This window comes from Ailuropoda melanoleuca, chromosome 12 (genome assembly GCF_002007445.2).
Source record: "Ailuropoda melanoleuca isolate Jingjing chromosome 12, ASM200744v2, whole genome shotgun sequence".
Classification (NCBI taxonomy): domain Eukaryota; kingdom Metazoa; phylum Chordata; class Mammalia; order Carnivora; family Ursidae; genus Ailuropoda; species Ailuropoda melanoleuca.
Genome location: NC_048229.1, coordinates 13,574,916 through 13,593,472, shown reverse-complemented (window position 1 = coordinate 13,593,472; position 18,557 = coordinate 13,574,916). Strand labels below are relative to the sequence as shown.

At 47.9% G+C, this 18,557-nt stretch overlaps 1 protein-coding gene across 3 annotated transcripts in view; it reads left to right on the top strand.

Annotated features, from left to right (window-relative positions):
- The window catches only part of KSR2 (kinase suppressor of ras 2), a 404,020-nt gene that overhangs the window by 212,911 nt on the left and 172,552 nt on the right, over positions 1-18,557 (top strand). For all 3 annotated transcript variants that reach the window (XM_034638641.1, XM_034638638.1, XM_034638639.1), the window contains exon 5: positions 13,036-13,220. In XM_034638641.1, coding sequence (XP_034494532.1) covers positions 13,036-13,220 — 185 coding nt within the window. The remainder of the gene's footprint in view (positions 1-13,035; positions 13,221-18,557) is intronic.

Below are 18,557 nucleotides of genomic sequence, written 5' to 3'. Positions count from 1 at the left end.
ATGTGGAAGTTTCCCCAGCCCCCTTCCTCCCACTGTTTTTCCCAGTAGAAACCCTTCCAGTTCTTTTTTTGTGGCCTTTATCAAACAAACAAACAAAAAGAGGTAGAACTGAAATGTGGAGAACTGAAATAAAACAAAAACACTTATTTGGGGTCTAAGATTGCCATTTGGGGAGCAAAGGTTCAGGTCGCAGCCCAATTTGCATCCCACTAGGGAACACAAGTCAAGTTTTTAAAGGCAGAAAGGAATGCTTGTGTTCATTGTTGACAAAGAATTTTGATTGGTGTTGGTGGCAGAAAACTAATTTTGGCTGGACATAATTGGCTGCTAAGGCTTTCACTAAGCAAAGCCTTTTATTGTAGCAAGTTGCAAGTGTTCCAGCTGAGTCCTTGGGCTATTTGCCCTTTGGCCCATTTCTACCTGGTGAGGATGGGCAATAAGGCCCACCTCCTTCATGGCCTCCTGGCTTCGTTTTAAAACCCCTTGATGTGAATGACTCCATTTTATTTCCCCTTCCACACCTTAAATACATCATATGAATATATAGGATATACATTCAAACATTTCATAAATGTATTTATACATATTTATGTTTAGATATTTGTATGTATAAATGAGCTCATACTATATGTGTTGCTTGACAGTCAGTTTTCTTCACAAGTCAGTGTGTCTTAAAGTTTAACGTATCTGCTTGTGGAGAGCAGCAGCTGGCGAACCGTGGCCCTGGAGCCAAATCTGGCCCACCCCTTGTTTTTGTAAATAAAGTTTTATTGGGACATAGGCACACCCATGTGTTTATGGGTTGCCTAGGCTGGTTTAGTGCTTCAATAGCAGAACTGGGTAGTTGTGATGGAGACTGTATGGACCACAGAGTCCACAGCATTGACTCTCTGGCTCTTTACAGAAGCGTATTGATCCCAGCCATAGAGCCCCCTCATTCTTTTTAATGATTGCATAGTATTCTGAAATATGGATCCAACATGTTTTATTAAATCCCTGCCTTATTAAGATGTTTCTGGTCTTGCTCTCTCTACAAACTCCAGTGGGGACCTGCTAAGTGGGACTGTGTCTGGGGAGCCTCGGATTATCATAAATACTCTGGACTTTTCTGATTCAGAGCAGGGTGGAGCTTGGGTTTCCAATGCTTGGGGTAGTAATGGACTTTGTGGCCTATGTGGTTGTGTCCCTGGCTCAGAGAATGTCCTTTGCTGTGGCATTACCTCTTTTCTTCTGGCGTGTTTCAACCCTGGTCTGGCCTCAACTCTCAGCCTTGTCATCGAGTCTGTGGAGAGCCTGAGCAGATGCTAGTAATGAGAGTGGTATTTTGTTCTAGAACATCAGCCTGTGCCAGACCCCCTGGTAACAATGCAGGCAAGTGTCTTCCATGTACACTTAGCAAGCTGAGCGGAGGTTCTCAGATCTGGGGAGGTGTTTCTAGAGAGCTTGTTAAAATGCAGAGGTCAGGGCCCTTCCTGACATCAAAGGGTTTGAGAAACTCTAGAACTGAGGGTACTTAGCCTGACTTAGAGAAAAATGAAGCTGTAAACTTTTTTTAAGAGAGAAATTTAGCTTTAGTGGTCTCAAGGATGCATTATGGGTCTTAGGTTGCAAACAAGTAGAAGCCATCTCTGGTTGGCTTAAGCAGAGAATGAACTTATATGGAATAGTCTAGGGTAACCCTTAGGATAGACGGGAAAGCACAGAAAGAAACAGGATCCAGAGCACCCCGGAGGTTCTAAGTAGCAGGAATGGCTTGACGGGTTTTGGGAGGATTAACTGAGCTTCAAAGATTTTTCCCATCATTGTCATGCCAGTCACAATTCATGTCCCCAGGGAGATTCCTACTGGTCTGACTTGGCACCTGGTGACTTGGGGAGGGTCACATCTGTCTCCTGGTTGACACCCCCAACAAGACTGTGCTCAGAGGAAAGAGAATTCCCTCAAAGGGGGGCGGTGAATTCTGGATGGTCACAAACAACCCACCCAAAGAAATGTTACAGGTCATTGGCTAATCTTTAAATGTGTGAGCCTTTGGGGCAGGAATAAGTACTCTCGATGGGAACGTCAAGTTACAATTCCCAAAAGGCCCATCCTCTGTATTATTTCATCCCCAAATGAACACATTTTGTATCATAACAAGTCACTGTTGGAGGCAAAAGGTGAAAACAGGTCAAAGGCCTTGGTTTGAAGAAGAAAAAAAAAAACCCACTGACTTCAGGCAACAATTCTTCACACTCGTATGGAAAAAGAGTTTTAGACTCACTTCTTGGAGTCTCTGTAGGACAGTCACGGATGACTTATTGGAAACTCCACACCGCTGGGATCACACTGGCTGAGGTTTCGCCACGCTCTCTGCTCAGCTCATGCTGACTCATTTGCCCCCCCCCCCCAAAGCAAGAGGCAGACAGAGGGTCTGGAGAGGTGATCCCACCATATAAATAAGGAGACTGGAAGCCTCCTAGATTCTGACCTGCCCAAGGTCGTGCTGTAAGTCTGGAGGAAAGGGAGGCATGTTGCAGAATCATCACAGTGAGGATGGATGTGCTTTTAAGGATGGTCTGCTCTCAGCCCTCATTTTACAAGTAAGAACACCGAGATCATGCCAGGATCAGCAGCCAGCCTAGGGCGCCTAGCTAGCCCCCAGTATTGCGAATCCTTCCTGAGCCATCAACAGCTGGAAGATGCTCTTGTCTGTCTCACAGGCTGTGATGGCAGTTTTTCAGTGGGGAGTGCATGGAACTCTGAGGTTGATGGATAGGGCCTATTCACGCATGTCCATGAAGATTCACTCTCAGTTTATTTCCCTCAGGGTAAAGGAAGCTTCTTTGAAGTACTCCATAGGTGGCAAAATACTCAGTTTCCCTGAATAAATATTTCTAGCCAACGCCAGCTCCCCGAGAGAAGGCCCTTCGCTGGCTCAACACTTGAGCAGATGATTGTCGATTGTGCCTTTGCTTAGCATGCTGACCCTGGATGATTTTATACGGAGATGTCTTAGGTGTTGAGAATCCAGATGACAGCATGCTTCCTTGCCACAGGGTCCCGAGCAAATCTAGGTCCTAGGGAGGCTGCAATACGTTTTAGGACTGCAAGCATTGGGGTCAGACAGAACCAAGTTCAAATCCTGGTTCTCTGCCTTTTATAGGCTGTGTGACCTTGGATACGTTGCTTAGCCTTTCTGACCCTGTTTCTTCACCTGGAGATGGTTTCCCCCATCCTAAAAAATAAAATGAGCTAACGCCCCTAAAATGTTTAACACATGGCCAGGCACATAGTAAGGGCTCAGTGAGCAGCAGCTGTCACAATTAGAGCCAAGATACCTGGAGCAGAAAGGGACAGAGACCTCTCAGCAAATCCCTGCTTCAGACAGGAGGGGAAACCAGCCTCAAAGCCCGCAGTGACTTGCTAATAATGATAGAACCAGGTCAGGAATCCAGCCTCCTGCTTTCTCCACCCGGTCATCTTATCAACCCAACACGTGGCCTCCCTCGGGGTCACCCAGTAGGGTGGGTGTCCTGGGCGAAGGAGAGCAGTGCGGCTGATTCACCCTTCCTGGCCCATCCCATCTCGGTCTCCTTTAGGGGTTCTGATTTTAGGGGATGTTTATGAGTCAAATAACTCCCTGCCCATGGGGAGGCCAAGCAAAGAGGGAAGAAGCCAGTACTGGTCATCACTTATTGGGCCGATGGAGGCTGCCCATGTCCCACTGGCCCCAGGGAGACAGCAAGAGCAGACCTCTGTGCCAATTTATCTTGGAAATTGTCTTTTCTTCAGGCAAGGGGAGGGGGAAGGAAGTCTAAAAGAAAACATCCAGCCACATGCCTATGAAATCTCTGCCCAAAATCAGTCATCCTTTTTAATAATGAGGGCTGTCAGAGCCCTGGTTCAGTCGGAAATGATGGCCTGTGTAAATATTTGGTCTGTAACTGATTTATGGGTTGGGGAACAAAAAAATAAGATTAGTCGCTAATCACAGGGATGCAGGAAAATCAGCGGGCCTGGAAGGCAGAAGTGAGGTTGGCTGTCTGGGTGAGCTCAGATGGGGCGGGGAGGGGGGGGAAACTGGGCTGGGCTATGCAGTGGCATTCACTTGAAGAGGGGGCTGTGGGCTTCCGCATTATTCCATAATCACAGGCAGAGGCAGCATTGTCCATGTGCAGGTCAAGAACCGGGTGAGACCAGCTTTGTGGCAAGATGCCCGGTTTGCAGGCACAAGATTGGCTCTTCCCAGTGAACCCTGAAATCAACAACCTACGCCACCCCAAGCGTGCACAGGCCCCTCTATAAAATGGGAATGTATGCAATCAGCTCTTACAGGGGAATTAATGGAGACATTAAGTACAAGTTTTGGAGTCAGTTCAATCTGTGTGCACACCCCAGGCCTTTATTGAGTTGTGACCTGGGTACATTAACTGTTGAGAACCCCAGTTACCTTAACTGCAAAACAGGGGTTATAATTGTTGCTACCTCAAATGAGATGGCACGTCCCAAGCACATCACCGCTCCCGGCGTCTCAGCCAGGCAGCTCTTAGTACCGACGCTGGCTGTCCCGTGACTACCGAAATTCACAGTCCCAGGTGGGCTAACTCAGGTGCTTGCCTTTCCTGCAGATTCACCCCCCACCACAGCCACCGCATGTGGCAGATGCCTCCTATTAGAAATAAATGTATAGGGTGGGGTGCCGGCCTGGCCCCTCCTGGATAGCATGGAGACAGAGTAGATCCACTGGAGGGCCGCCCCCTCCTCAACTCCCCTGAACGAGGAGCCCGCCAGCATCCATGTGCTGGTGCAATGGAAACACACAGACTTCCGGATATTCGTTTAGTTCATTGAGCTCTCCCTATATGCCAGGTCCTGTGCTGGGTGCTGGGGATCCACAGAGAACAAGTCACACATGATCCCTCCGTGGGTGGGAGCTGCCCACACTCAGCAAACCGTCAGAACAACAAGGATGTACCGCAGCATGGGGCCAGAGCTCAAAGGAAATGTGTAGGTGCTGACAGAACCCAGTCTACTCCAAGAGCAGGCAGGATGGGGAAGGAAGGACCCGGGTGCCAGGAGAAGCCACTCCTGGGGTGAGCCAGATGATGGGGAGAAGGATGCAGTGCGGTTTGGGTGGTTTGCTTCACGTTTCCTACTTCTAGGTGAGTCCAGACCCTATTAGAATGGGGGCTGGCAGGCTAGAGCGCGAGGAACAAATTCAGCCCACCGTCTGTCTCTGTAGATAGTTTTACTGGAACTTGCCACATCCATTCATGCGCACGTGGTCTCGGGCTGATCTTGGCTGCGCAGGTGGGGCTGAGTAGTTTCAGCAGAGAACATACGACTTGCAGAGGCCTTTCACAGAAAAAAATTCACCGACCTCTGGGCTAGAACGTTTCTCCTGTCCTCTCGCATTCCTTCTTCCTCTCTCATACCCTGTGAAGATCTGAAGCGGTGTCTTAGTGGACAAGAAAGGAATATATACACACATACACATAGATAATGTGTATAGTAGAATACAATATATAATGTATATAGAGAAATATAATGTATAGTATATAGAGAGGAATACTACATATATGTAGTATATATATTATATATATATTCATATCGTGTGTGTGTATATTCATATGTATATATTATATATATTCATATCATGTGTGTGTATATATGTATATATATATACACACACACGTATATATATGGAACAATTTGCTCTTTTCCCAATCAAGTCTTAGTAGAAAGTCTGTTTGATACTGAGAGCTGATATGTTACTGAGCAAAGTTTAATCTTAAAAAAAATACAGTGTATCTCTTCTTAAGATATTTTGCACATTTTTCAAGTACATATATTTATAACATATATATTTAACCACACACTGTAACACATATATAAATTTATGTACATAAATATATAATATGCTATGTTATATATTATACTATTGTATAGTATATATAAATATACAAATCTGTACACATAAATATAATATATATTATACTTGAATGTATATTATATATAAATTTACATATAGATATTATACTGTAATATAGTATATTATATACAGTATATGCTATATACTATAAATATGTAAGTTTATATATAATACATATATATATATAGAAACGTATATATATGTTTAATTTCTAGGAATCTATAAACAACCACATTTTTATATCTGTCAACTAAATCTGAGATTCCAGTTACCAAGAGACTGATAGAAGCCATTTGGGAAACAAAATCCCTCTCAAATTTGATCTTCAATTTAAAACTTACTGAAAAAATAATGAACCATCATTGAAATATTAAATAACAATTGGCCACATTATTTCATGTCTATACCTCTGTTCTCTAGAGGTTTTTTTTTTTTTTTTGGTTTTGTTTTAATAAAATAAAGAGAAAAAATTCAAGCCTAAAATACTGCGTGTCATTTTACAATGATGTTTTATTATTATCAAAGAATGCTCCTGGTACTCCGTTCCAATGGTTACTAAGTTCAAAGCCTGAAAGTAACAGCCTCTTGTGTATCCTTCCAGAATATGTTTCCATACAGGGGAGAGTATCCAGCCTAGTCTGGGCACCGACACTGCACACGGATTTAGGAGACATTAGATGTCTCTTCCTCTCACCCCTCCACACTGTGGCCGGCAAGTCCTGGGAGAGCTGTGTTCCAATGCTTCCTTTTCCTCCCCCTCCAGTGTCTAGAACTTGGCCCACACCACCGCCATCATGTTTGTCTGGGTGACGGCCACAGCCTCCTCTCCAGAATCCCAGAATCCCATTCTTGCCCGCACCACAGTCAACTCTCTACACATTGGCAGAGCGGTCTTTCAAGAATAGAATTAACTTTTGTCATCTTCCTTCCCAAAACCTGTTGGCAGGTGCCTGTTGCTCTCAGATGAAACCCCACCTCCCTACAGGGCAAGCACCTGGTTGATCGTAGTGATCTCATCCTGCCCCCGATCCCGCCTTCCCTCTCTTCTCGCTCATTGTGAGTTGACCTGCCCTCACCCTGGACTCCCAGCATTGCCTTTGCCTCACTGCCTGGTCCCCTCTCCCTCCAGATCTTTGCAAATCTGCCTTCTTTTCGACATTCAGTTCTCAGCCTAAATGCCATGTCCCCAGGAAGGTCTTACTACCCACTCACAACCACATCACCTGATTTGAATTCTGCACAAAGCTCCTCCTATTCCCCGGTATTAAATAGCACTATAATGGAGTCATACAGCACAAGCTCTTTTGTGGCTGGTTTCCTTTGCCCGACATTATAACATTGAGATTTGGCCATGTTAAAGTCTAGCCATTTTCTCTTTTTTGTTGCCATGCAGTGGTCCATTGTATGAGCATACTATGCTTTATTTATCCTTTCTGTTATCGACGGACATTGAGACTAATCCCAGTGTTTGGCCGTATGAATAACGTTGCCATGAACATTCTTGCATGGGTTGTTTGTGGACATGGGGGCACTCATTTTGGTTGGGTACATACCCAGGGGTGAAATTTTGGGGTCAGAGGATATGTTCACTTTAATAGATATTGCCAGATTAACTTTTCGAAGTGGTTGTGTTGGCTTGCAATCTCACCAGAATTTGGGGGGAATTCTGGTTGCTCTCTCTTCTTGCCAGCATTTGGCACTGTCAACTCTATTTTTAGCCATTCTGGTGGGACCTGTACTGGAATTCACTTCACATGTTTTTCGACCAACATCTCTTCCTCTCCCTCCTCTTTTCCTCTTTCTTCTCTTTCTCCTTCTGTGTCATCTTCCTTTCCTTCTATTAGTATATTTCACATAAAGCTGTATATGAGGAAATCATTGCTATGAGATCATAGAGTTGATATGCAAGTTTATTTTTCAAGTTTTAACTGTTAAAATACCAAAATTTCACCTGTGTCTCATCTGAAAGCATTGCATATTCGCCCACACAAGGGAAAGTGCAGCTTACAGTGTTTGACCCACTCATGCTTCCTTTTTGCTTGTGCTCAGGTGGATTAAATTCCATGCTTGGGGTGTGTTCAAGCCAGAGATGAGGGTTGTAGCCTGTGGTCAAGGAGCAGAGCAGAGGCTGCTAACCATTCTCCTGGTGTTAGACTTACCAGGCCTTAGCTTTTCCAAACCTTCTCCTTCCCAGGCTCTGTGTGTATTTCCTGCCCCCTCCCCCACCCAAAGACGTGGTGCTATTCTTTGGTTTTGAAAAGGGTCTTGCCTGGAGGCCTCATTTTGGGTAATCAGATCGTGTCACCAGGAAAGGATTTCAATGGCGCCATTTGAGAGGGAGGGACAGCTCACACAGCCCCGTGTAAGGCCAGTGGGCATCTTTTCCTGTTTGGGGAAATGGTTGCTGGAGGAGCACTTTGCTGCACAGAGCGGTGTGCGAGAGAACGTGTGCTGTGCCTGTCCTCCAGCCACACTTACGATGAGCTTGTCTGCCCCCAGCCCTGTCATTTCCTCCCAATTGGCTGGGCCAGATGCTCCAGACACCGTTAATGCGATGCTGAGGTTTATGGCCGGGTGAAGGCATTTGAGTTCAAGGGGACACAACCCCACACGTGAGGAAGCTGAGGGTAAAGTGGCCATGTGAGCCCGCAGTTCTGCTTGGCTCAACACCCAGCAAGCTTTTGGAAGAGAAAGTGGTGCAAAGACTAATCATCAGTTTGGGACCCCCGCAGCGATCTTTGCAACCAAGGCTCTGAGGGACAGGTGGCAAGTGGGCATCGATCAAAAGCCTTCGGAGTACAGAGCTGTCTGTCTGCCAGACCTAGGCTGGGGGTGGCCAGGGGCTGGCAAAAGAAATCGGGTGTGTCTCTGCCCTCAAGGAGCCCCTAGCTGGAATTAACTGAGAAGATGCTGCCAAACCAGTCCTCCTGACTTACAGATGGAAATTGGGCTACATTCCTTTAGAATTCTCCCAAGACAGAAGATGCCAGGTTGTTTATGCTTGAGTTGGAGCACATGGGCTTGGGTGGGAGTCTATAGACCCATCTTCTGGTCTTGGCTCTGCAACTGTAGGTTGCCTACTTTATGTTAGTTGCTGGGATACAGGCCCGTCCCATGTGTGTTGGGCGCAAGCCATGGGGGAGATAGACATTCACTCAGCAGCCACATAAGTAAAAGCAGAATTCCAACGGGGATGCATTTTGTGATGGAAAAGCAGATAGTGTTAGGAATGCATGTGACCTGGAGATCTGACCAGTTCTGAGGGCTGAGGACTGTGCCTCTAAGGAAATGATGCCTAAAGTAGGTTTCCACTAATAGTCAGGATAGGGAATAGTGTTCCTGACAGAAGGAACAGCATGTGCAGAGATCCTAAAGTAGGTGGGAATTTGGTACGGTCAAAAATCAGAAAGATGACCAAAGCGGCTAGAGTCAGAGGGTGACAAAGTGATGATAATACAAGAAGTTCAATAGAGAGTGATCCTTGAGGGTCCCTTGAAGCTTTTGAAAGGAAACCTTTGGGAGTTTTTAAGCAGAGGAATGACATGATACAGTGTATGTTTTTTAAAAGCTCACCTTGGTGCCTGGGTGGAGAACAGATTATAAAGAATCAAAAGTGGGATGGGATTATTCAACCATAAAAAAGGAGTGAAGTTTTGATATATTGTTACCACATGGATGGACCTCAAAGCATTAGGTTCATCGAAAGAAGCCAGACGCAGAAGTGCTTATACTGTATAATTCTATTTCTATGAAATATTCAGAATAGACAAATCTACAGAGACAGGAAACAGGTTGGTAGTTGCCAGGGGCAGGAGGGATAGTCATGTGAATTGTTCACTTTAACGTGGTTAATACATATTATTTGAATTTTCCTCAATATAAATAAAAAGTAAAGAAAATAAAAAATTAAAAAAGCAACAACAACAGAAAAAGTGGGATTGGGGGTTCTGATTCAGGTACACCAGCGGCGGCAACAGCAGCTAAGGCGAGGGAGGAGAGTGGCTCGGACCGGAGCTGGAAGGCTGGCGATGGAGAGTAATGAACCAACTGAAGAACGAAGGGTTCTCAGGATCCTTTTAGTTCAGATATATTCTCTGCAAATTAGGCTTCAGGAAGGTCAGAAGAACTTTGCTAGATTCCAACCCTGGAATGAATAATCCTTTGCTGTACTTGGTAAAACAGCATGCATTTTCTGGAAGCACAGACAATGGCCCCTAAGCTGGGGGTCTTCCCGCCGTGCAGGCGCAGCCTCAGCCGAGCCCAGCCCTGGGGCTGTGTCAGCACAGCCTGCCAGGTCAGGGAGCTCTGACTTGCCTGCCTGTGCGGACAGCAGCATGGCCCACCCGGGGCTCATACGGCCCCAAAGGGTAGGGCTGCCCTTGCCAATGCTTCGTGCCCCCTCACTTTGCTGCTTTCCCCAGAATTGGCCCTGATTCCAAGGGAAGACATTTATGTAATAGATTTCTAATATCCTGCGATCCTGGAGAAATGTTCTTTTTAATTACACCTGCAGGATATACTGCAAAATATGCACTGAATCTTACACAGTCATAGTCATTGGACACAGTCGTTTGTGTCTGTTTTCCCTCTGAGCATGCTGGGTAATGAGGGCAGATGGTAAAGGTGAATCCCACATTCTGTCCATGAAGACTTCCTTGGTGGGTGGGAAGTAATGTAAGATTTCCTGCCACCTACTCTGATCATATAGCCATTCGCCCCCCACTTTCCCTTTCTCTTACCCTCTTTTCCTCCCCTCTTTCTATCCTCCCATCCTCTTTTCCTTCATTACATCTCCCTTTCCATCCATCCGTCATCCTTTTATCCTTCAGCCTTTTCATCCATCCACCCATCGATCCTTCTGTCCATCCACCCATCCACCCTTCCATCCTTCCATCCATCCATCTTTCTGTCCATCCACCCATCCATCCTTCCATCCATCCATCCATCCATCCACCCATCCATCCTTCCGTCCATCCACCCATCCATCCTTCCATCCATCTTCTGATCCATCTCTTTATCCATTCATCCATCTATCCATCCTTTGTCCTTTTCATCATCCATCCATCCATCTTCCACCCTTCCACCTTTCCTACCTTCCTCCTTCTTTCCCTTCCCTTCTTCCCTCCACCCTTCTTTCTGTCCACCCACCCCTCCATCTCTTCATCCATCTGTCCATCCTTCCATCCATCCATCTGTCCATCCAGCTTTTGATCCATGCATCTGTCCAACTAACATTTATTTATATATACCCCTTCTCCTCTCCTTCTCTGGTCCTGAGTTAGCAAAACAAATTGATGCTCTGCAGTCACTGAGCTACTGTTCAACGTGTGCTGAGTCGGACTTGGTTCTCCTTACACAAGGGCCTTGTCATTTGGTGGCCCAGTGCCTCAAGGCTCCCATCAGTGTTTTGGAAATAATGATGGTATCTATTGCCAGAGGGTATGACTGCATCCATTCATCTGCCAAGGATAGTGGTGGGTTGAGAGTTGCTAGATGTTTCAGGTGGAAAACATGGCTCAGCTTCAACTTTTGGCTTCTTCCAGGTTAATTCCATGCTATACCGACACCCAGTTTAACCTGCTCATAGTGACGTTAATAACAGGTCACTGGAACCCTCACTCTGTGCCTGGCCCTGTGCCAAGCACGTTCTGTCATAGATTTGTCACGGGATCCTTCTTAGGTAGGTGCTGTTATTTTCCCCCATTGTCCAGGGGAGGAAACTGAGGCACAAAGAGATGAGATCACTTTCCTGAGGTCCCAATCAGGACCTGAGCTCCAGTCTCCCTGACCCCAAAGTTTGCAAGTCTAACTCCAAAATTATCCTGCCATGGTGTAGGTGCGTCTTTGAATCTCCACCGTTGGAGACTCTTGTGGAATGAAATGCCACTCCTTTGTTTCCCTCTCTTCTGGGCAGGGAGAGCCCGCTAACGTGTGCGGCTATAACGGGAAGTACCTTCCTGGGACTTGCTGCCGACACCTGACCCCTAGGGATATAATAAGCAGGGCTGGCGGCCCAACACTGCGAGGGAGTGACTCCACAGGCACGCTTGTATTCCTTAAAGCTGATGAGCAGCAGGCCTCCTGGAGAGGGTGACTTTTAGGCTGCATGTGTGGGAGGCCTCGTCTCTCTCTCTTTGTTTATGTTATGTTAGTTACCATACAGTACTTCATTAGTTTTTGATGTAGTGTTCCATGCTTCATTGTTGCGTGTAACACCCAGCGCTCATTGCAACACGAGGCCTCCAGTCTTTAATTAAGGCACCTTCCTGAGCTCTCCATCTAGAAGAGAGACCATTTGCAAGGAGGGTTCACTGTGACCACAAGGTGGCGCCCAACTCCGGGCTAGACATGAATGGGGCCCTGGGGGTGTGGGGGGAGGGCAGAGTGGTTAGTTGGGGATGCTCTTCTAAATTACACTGTCTTAAACTGATCCCCTAAGCACCTTGGGAAGGGGAGAAGTGTTTCCAAAGCAGATCCAGAAGTTCATTCCATTCAGTTGGTGCCGAGCCAGAGCCAGGGCCTGAGAGGTTCAGCAACGAAAACCACAGGATTACTGCCCTCAAGGAATTACAGTGTGGCATGATTAAGTGCCAGTCATAATCCAGCTTGGTCATTTAATAAGCTTTTAATGAGCACCTACTGTGTGCCAATTTCTGTGCTAATTGCCAAGGACAGGGAAATGAACAATACAGAATCATTGCCCTCCAAGACCCACAGTTCACTTGGGAGACAAAAACTAAAAGAACAAATTCAGGAAAATAGGAAAGTACAGCCACAGGGATGCGCTCAGAATATTGTAGATGAATTGAAGAGGAACACCCAACCCAGGCAAGGAGGGAAGGGAGTATCAGGGAAAGCTTCCTGGAGGACTGGACACCAGAGTGGAGTCAGAGAAGACCGATGGGGATTAAGCAGGCAGGGAAGGGGAGGCCATTCTGGGCTATGGGGACAGCACTAGCACAGGGTTATAGCTGAGGAAGAGGGGGATGGAGCAGACACAACTGGCCAGGTCAGTGTGGGGAGTGGACATTGGTGCCGTGTTAACGAGGTTGGGTCTGCCGGCTCCCATTCTGTGTGCACTTACGGATACATTTCCCTCTCTTCTTCTGTCTCTCTTCCAGAGCCAAGAAGAAAAGCAAACCCTTGAACCTCAAGATTCACAGCAGCGTGGGCAGCTGCGAGAACATTCCTTCTCAGCAGCGCTCCCCCCTCCTGTCGGAGCGCTCCCTCCGCTCCTTCTTTGTGGGACAAGCACCTTTCCTGCCCTCCACCCCTCCTGTCCACACCGAGGCCAACTTCTCTGCAAGTAAGTCACCCCCCCAGGGCTGCTGCCCCTTCTTGTCCTCCAGGTGCACGGTCCTGTTCCCTCTCGAGATATGCTCATGAAATGCTTTGAACATGGCTCATCCACCCCCCACCTGCGCCACTCCCGCCCCTTGGGATGGTTTCAAGGGAAGGGGCATAATTAGCAGCGGGAGGTTGACTGGCTGTTGTCATTGGTTCTGCGTTCATACTCTTTTTGCCTGCAGGTGTGTAGGGATGACAGAGGGAAGCAAGCATGCAGGGCATGAAAGGAATCATCAGCTTTTTCTCTCTGCTTCTCAGCTGCCCAGTCACAGGATTTTTCTTGGGCTGCTGTGGATCAGGCAACTATGATTAAATTTTGTAATTTTTGCCCCCCCTCCTCAGGTCAACACATATCACCTTTCATTTCAAAGATGTATTTGGGTTCAAACTGGGCTGAGCATGGCCTGGGGTGGTTTACATTCTGCTCCCACGAATTTCTGCTGGAGACAAAGTGGTTATTACCTGGAGCGGAAATGGAACTTTCTGGTGATCAAGGGCTGAGATTTCAGAAAATGTTTCATCTTCTCTGCCCAGGGGCCCGTTTTGCTGAACAGGCACAGATATGGTCAGAGGGGAGCCCCTGAAAAAAAGCCCAACCAGCCCTCCAGCTCAGACATCAACTTTTATGGACTGGGAATTCGGGAGGAGGAGGGGCTGCCGGAACAGGAAGGGAATAACCCTGGGCCCCCAGTACAGCCACGGGGTGATCAGACTGCTCTGATAAATGTTAAGGGTGTTTACTGGACACTGGTATATGCTCATCACCTACACGCACGACCTCATTTGGTTCCTACAACAAGCCGCTGTGCAGATGAGTTATCCCCATCGTACAGATGAGGAAACAGAGGCTCAGGGACATGAAAGAACTTGGCAAACTCACGCAGCTGTTGAGTCATTGAGCCCGGGTTTGAGGCCTGTTCTTCCTAACTCCAGAATGTTTAAGCATCACCATCACATATGATTTGATCCCAGATCCCTCAACTCTTTAGCAGGGGGCCTTTCTCTAAATGTAAGGTTCTATTCTTTACCTTTATGTGAGGGTTTCTGAATTTTTTTTAGGGAGGCTGTGAACCCACTGAGAAATCTGTTTCTTTCTCTCCCTGGGGAGTTGCACACATAACTTCCAGCCCGGTGTCCAGTGGCAGGACTGTTGGGCTCAAAAGCTCTGCCTTAGCTCCGCTGGACGGTTGGCCTGGGCGGAACGGTGAACTCGGTGCACACGTGTGCATCACGCATCCACTGCAGGAATCGGCCAAGGGTCCAGAACCAGAAGAGACCCGTGTGGACGTCAGTGAGGAGAAGTTCCAGAGCCTGACTGGTCTCGGGGCCCAGGGGGTGCAGGCCCTGAATCAAGCAAACTAAAATAGCACTCATGACACATATCAACACCAGAAGGCCAATTTATTCATTTGTCGAGAGAAATCGCTGTCAGAGAGACCAGAGCTACTCTCTGGGGGTGGGCCTGTGTGGCAGTCAGAGGGTGGCTTGGGAGCCCAGACAAGGACAAGGGGAGGTGATGACGTATCAAATGTGTCATAGCAGCGGGTGAGACAGGATGTCATGGCCCAGAAGGGAGATGCTGGGGGCCAGTCCCAGCTCTGTGTCTTTTTGAGCAGCATGCCTGACCCCAAGCAAGTGCAGAGCCTTTCTGAGCCTCAGTTTCTTCATCTGTAAAATGGGGCTCACAATAGATGTCCTCCATAGGTGGTTGTGGGGATTAGATCGGACATCAAGTCATCTGCACAGGGCCTGGTACACAATGAGTGCTTAATACATGGTAGCTGGCGTGGCGATGTGAATTAGCTCCTTTTCCCTGGCAGTGTTTACATCCTCTGACTTTATGACTAATTTGGGGGCTGTGGGTAAATGCCTTTCAGTCCCCCCTCCCCATGCTTCCCCATGGTGCTAAGAGTGCTTGGAATTTACCTTGGCCTGAGGCCAGGAGGCTGCCTCCAGCCGCCATCTGTCTCTGGGCATCGCTGTCTCTGGGGGCTGGACCACAGCTCTGCACTTTCGCTCCATCCAGGATAGAAACATCTTCAGCTTGCTTCAAAAACCACGGACTTGCACATTTAGACCCCTCCTCTCCTGTCAGAAAGTTCTTTGAGGATTCACTGTGGCTCCCAACTTTTCCTGCCTGCCTGGTCTCCATGGGAGAGGAGACGCTTCTCCCCTTGCCTGTGGGCAGGAACAAAGTCCTTAATGAAAATCAGCCCTGAGCACTAAGAGGCCGGAGAAGCATAGTTGCCTCTCTAGACCCTCCTGGTCTTTGGAGGCAGAGAGGCCGCCCTCTGATCTTCCAAAAGGGAGGAAAGTCACATTTGAGTCTCTGTAGGAGAATGAGGGTGTACCCCAAATATTAGCTGGAATCCCATGGACCAGTCCCGTTTCCATTGATCCTAACAAATGACAGAAACAGAGGACAACCTGATAGGATAGTTTCCAGGTTAGGAAATGAGAAGCTCTCGGTTTGAGTCTCTGTGATGCCACCAATTGCTTGTGTGACCTCTTTCCCGGCCTCGTCACAGTTAAAACTCACCACAAACATTGAGGCAGGCGTTCTAATTCCCATTCTATAGATAAGGAAACTGAGGCTCAAAAGGACGAATGATCTTGCTCACGTGGTAGGTTTTGAATCCCAATCCAACTCTAGCCTGTATCCTTGCTCTTTGGTGAAGCAAAATCCTTTCTCTGTCTGGGTCTCAGTTTCCCCAGTTGTATAATAAAACATTCCAGAAGGGTCTAGTCCAGAGTTTATAAATGCTGTGATTCTAAGGCTAACCCAGTGAGGTTTTCCTGGGCAAATCTTCTGATCACTTAGAGTGCTGGTTTGAGGACTGTGGGCTGGGGCGCTTGGGAGGACACATGGGTCAAGCTCTGGCTCTGTCTTGCTTGTAATAGTCCTGTTCTCCACTTACTCTGACCTTCGGAAGAGACCTTTCTGTCTCTGGGTCCCACTGCCGGCCTTCCTCCCTCTGACCCAGTCAAGGGAGCCCCTGATGCTGTGTCCCTGCCAGGCTGAGTCAGTCTGCCCCTTTGTCCCTGTTAGTTCTGGCCATGGCTACATGTGAAGAGTGGTGATCCGCCATCTTGTTACCTCTGCTTAGATGCCTGGGGACAGCATTAGACAGATCTGGCCGTACAGTGGCCAAGACTCAGACCCTCACGGTACCCAGCCTCCTCTGATGGGTCATGAGAAAGACTTCACCTCCGTGGGCTTACATTCCTGGTCTGGGAGTGACGAGCAGGGGGAGGGAAGGAAGTGGCAGGAGCCCCAACTTAGACGAACCTTTCTCTAAGGCTAACTATGGACAAAACACAGGTTATTAAATGCTGCTGCTCGACATGGAAGGTGGTGACTCAGGAGTGGACCTATCTCCCAAAGACGTAGAGAACAATGGACTGATCTCCCCATCCTCGCTGCATTTATTCTGTGTTTCGTTGGGGCGTGCCGCATGGCCCAGATGGTGTCTGATTGGATGCCCTCTACCCGTGGACCAATTTGGGTCCAAGCAGCTGTGCTGGTGGCTCCTTGTAGGGTGTCAGGGGTGGCTCCTTGTAGGGTATCAGGGGTGGCTCCTTGTAGGGTGTCAGGGGTGGCTCCTTGTAGGGTATCAGGGGTGGCTCCTTGTAGGGTGTCAGGCTGCCGCTACAAATCCCAATAAGGAGTCTTCTACAGGATGAAACATACCGTCTAGATGGGAAGGAGTGATGACTCATCCTCGTTCATTACCGGCTGGTGGAAGTGATTTGGGGAGTATAGCAACTAAGTGGTTGCTGTCATATCGTTGGGCACTCACCGAACCCCCTGAGTCTATTTCAACCTGGCAAGGATGCATCGAGGACAAAACGAGGAATGGATGTAAGTTTCCCAGCACAGGGGCTGGTGGTTAGAGTGCTAAGTCTCAATGAAGGATAGGTTTGGCAGCTCCTCCTGCTTGTCCTATGCTGGGATAACTTGTAACAATGATGAAAATGATGATAGGAATAGCAATTAGCATTTATTGTGTATTGACAATGTTGCGGGCACTGTTGATTCAGGCAAAACAATTTACTTGTATTATATTAGCTTCCCAGTTCCCCATCAGCTAGTTTCTATTCTTATCCCCATTTTGCAGATGAACAAACTGAGGTGGGGAGAGTTTGAGTAGCTGGCCCAAGATCACAAGGGCAGGTAGGAAGTGGAGTTTGCGCTTATTCTGAATTCCCCATTCTGTAATGCTGCAGCTGCCACGCTGTCTTCGCTGAGACCTGTTTGCTCATCAAATAGGGACCTTAATTGGTCCTGGTTTCCTCCCTGGCATCCTGGTCTCATTGGGGGATTTTGGGGGTCAGCCTTGCTCCAAGGATGCCTCTTGTTTATCAGCACACCGTGCACACTCAGAGAACAGCACCCACACTGGCTGACAATTTGTTACCCGCCCCCCGCCCCAGATTCCAGTGTTGATATGCAGGGGATCTATTGTCCCAGGTGGTCCCCGTGCCTGGGGCAGGGGCAGGCAGCTGCAGAGAGCAGCCAGAGGAATGAGTTACCGACAGCTTCTGCAACTCATTTATCCCGGACATCTTTGGTAGAAGATGAGGAATGACAGGCTACTTTTTACCACCTGCAGTGTTCCGGGTGTTTCTTTATTAGCTGTCTGTGGGGGTCTAGGACTTCAGGGCAGCAGCTAGCAAAGAGAAAAGTGACTGATGATTCCCAGACGGCCCCTTCTTGGTCCTTAATAGCACCAGCTGGAGTTTTATACAAGGCCCCAGTCTTAGAAAATATTGTCCTTCGTACGGTGCCTTGAAAGACGGCGTGCCCTCACCTTGCCCTGTCTCACCGTGCGCTCTCCTCATCTCTTTGCCTAGCATTTCCCGTGCTTTTTCTTGGGCACAAGGCGACAGAGAGTTGACCCTCACTTGAGGGCTTGGCCCCGTGTGCCTTGAGGCTGAGTCAGAAGGCTGATTTGTTGAGGGAGGCAGCAGGTAGCAATAAAGACCGATGAAGCTGAACTTCGTAGCCCCAAGAAACCAGCCACTGGAAGGGTTATAAAGAGACCTGAGATGGGGGTGATTATATAATGGGGTTTAATGAGGCTTGAGGCTAAGGTTCATTACCTCCCGGAAGAGGACGAAGGAGAAGTGCATGTCTTGACAGAAGTTGGCTGCCTGAGCCATGTTCTCGGCTCACAATTTTGAGATTTTGAGAAATCCGTGTCTGACCTGACTCAGTGGTGACAGTTTCAAGGCGGAACCCATATATCGCATTGGAGTGCCCTGAAGAATGTTTCTACCCCCAGAGCAAGCAGGT